This window comes from Buceros rhinoceros, unplaced genomic scaffold (genome assembly GCF_000710305.1).
Source record: "Buceros rhinoceros silvestris isolate BGI_N320 unplaced genomic scaffold, ASM71030v1 scaffold13185, whole genome shotgun sequence".
NCBI classification, from domain to species: domain Eukaryota; kingdom Metazoa; phylum Chordata; class Aves; order Bucerotiformes; family Bucerotidae; genus Buceros; species Buceros rhinoceros.
In genome coordinates, this window is record NW_010414707.1 from 3,044 (window position 1) to 4,341 (window position 1,298).

The following is a 1,298-nucleotide window of genomic DNA, read 5'->3' on the forward strand; positions in this document are numbered from 1 at the left end:
GCTCTTGCCCTGCTGCTCGTCCCGCAGGTTGACAGCACTGTAGACCGCCTCCAGTGGGTAAGAGCAGGGACAGCTGGGCAGATCCGTCAGCACCTTGCTCAGGTACTTGGTGAGGAAGTCACTCTTGCAGTTCAGCCACTTCTCACAGCTGTCTACCTCTGGGGGAAAGGACACCAAAGAGGTAAGGGCACGTGTGCCCCGGTTTACCCAGCTGCCATTTGCCCATGGCCTCGACAGCACCACCAGTGAAGCCTGCTGCTGCCAGTTAGGAGCTGCCAGGCTCCTGGGATGAGCTGGAGCCAGGCTCTATACTCAAGGCAGTGACAGAGAGGAGGGGTTTCAAGCTGGGGCAGCACTGCCCCTCGCAGGGGCTTTGCCTGGGCACCCATCACTGCAGGGGCTGAGCTGGAAGCATCCCGCCACGGGAGAGGGCAGGCAGCAGTATGGCCTCAGCCACTACACCGTCCAGCAGGACTGCGTGGTACCAGGGCTGTGGGAGGAACTCAGTTTCCCAGAATGACTGCCAAAGCCTGCACTTGGCAGTGGTTTGGGGGACTTAGTCTAGTGACCAGATGTGGCAGTGCTTGGCAGAGCCCTCCCCACCAGCCAGCTACGCGCCCCGCTGAGGTCTGGCACCGAAGCCCCCAGAGCAAGGCAAAGGCTGACCTGAGTTGAGAATCTCCGTGGTGTTGTCACTTTTGAAAGGCATCTCCTCTGTGGGGAATACCATTTCCCCCTCTGCTCCTTGAGAGGGAAAAAAAAGAAAGAGCCAGATTAAACACCAGGAGGAGCAGTGGTTTGTTTTCCTCGGTAAAGGCACCAGACACCATCAATCTTCCACCTCCTCTCCCATCGCTGCCTTGGCAACATGGCCCTGTGCCTGGAAGGAAGGGCCAGCAGCAAGACAGGCAGGACCGACTCACCCGAGAGTGTGCGTTATGCAAACACCAGTGGATGGAGCTGGCTCTCAATGTGCCTGAGGAGAGGATTTCAAGCTCCCAGTGTGAGAGTCGCACACCGAGCTGGACACCAGCTCTACCACCACCCTTGGGCACCATGTAACTGCCTGGGGAGCCACAGAGCCCCATCAGAGCTTCTTCATGGAAACAACCTCTCCGTGGTCACCAGCCCAGCTTGGAGCACGAGCAATGCTCAGCCTGCAGTGACAGAGGACCAGCCCACATTGGGGTCGGACAGTGCCCAAGCACTGTAATGGCTGAGGGCTCACCAGGGCAGCGTGGCAGGTCACAGGTCCTCGACTCTGTCGCTGTGCAGGGATAGCCCCAGGACCGGGGCCT

At 59.3% G+C, this 1,298-nt stretch overlaps 1 protein-coding gene across 1 annotated transcript in view; it reads right to left on the reverse strand.

Annotated features, from left to right (window-relative positions):
• The window catches only part of ISM2 (isthmin 2), a 20,331-nt gene that overhangs the window by 469 nt on the left and 18,564 nt on the right, over positions 1-1,298 (reverse strand). Inside the window, exons 5-7 of the mRNA XM_010137177.1 lie at positions 1,229-1,298; positions 667-744; positions 1-158 (exon numbers count right to left, since the gene is read on the reverse strand). The exon at positions 1,229-1,298 is cut by the window's right edge and continues 16 nt beyond it. Of these exons, the coding sequence (XP_010135479.1) occupies positions 1-158; positions 667-744; positions 1,229-1,298 (306 nt within the window). The remainder of the gene's footprint in view (positions 159-666; positions 745-1,228) is intronic.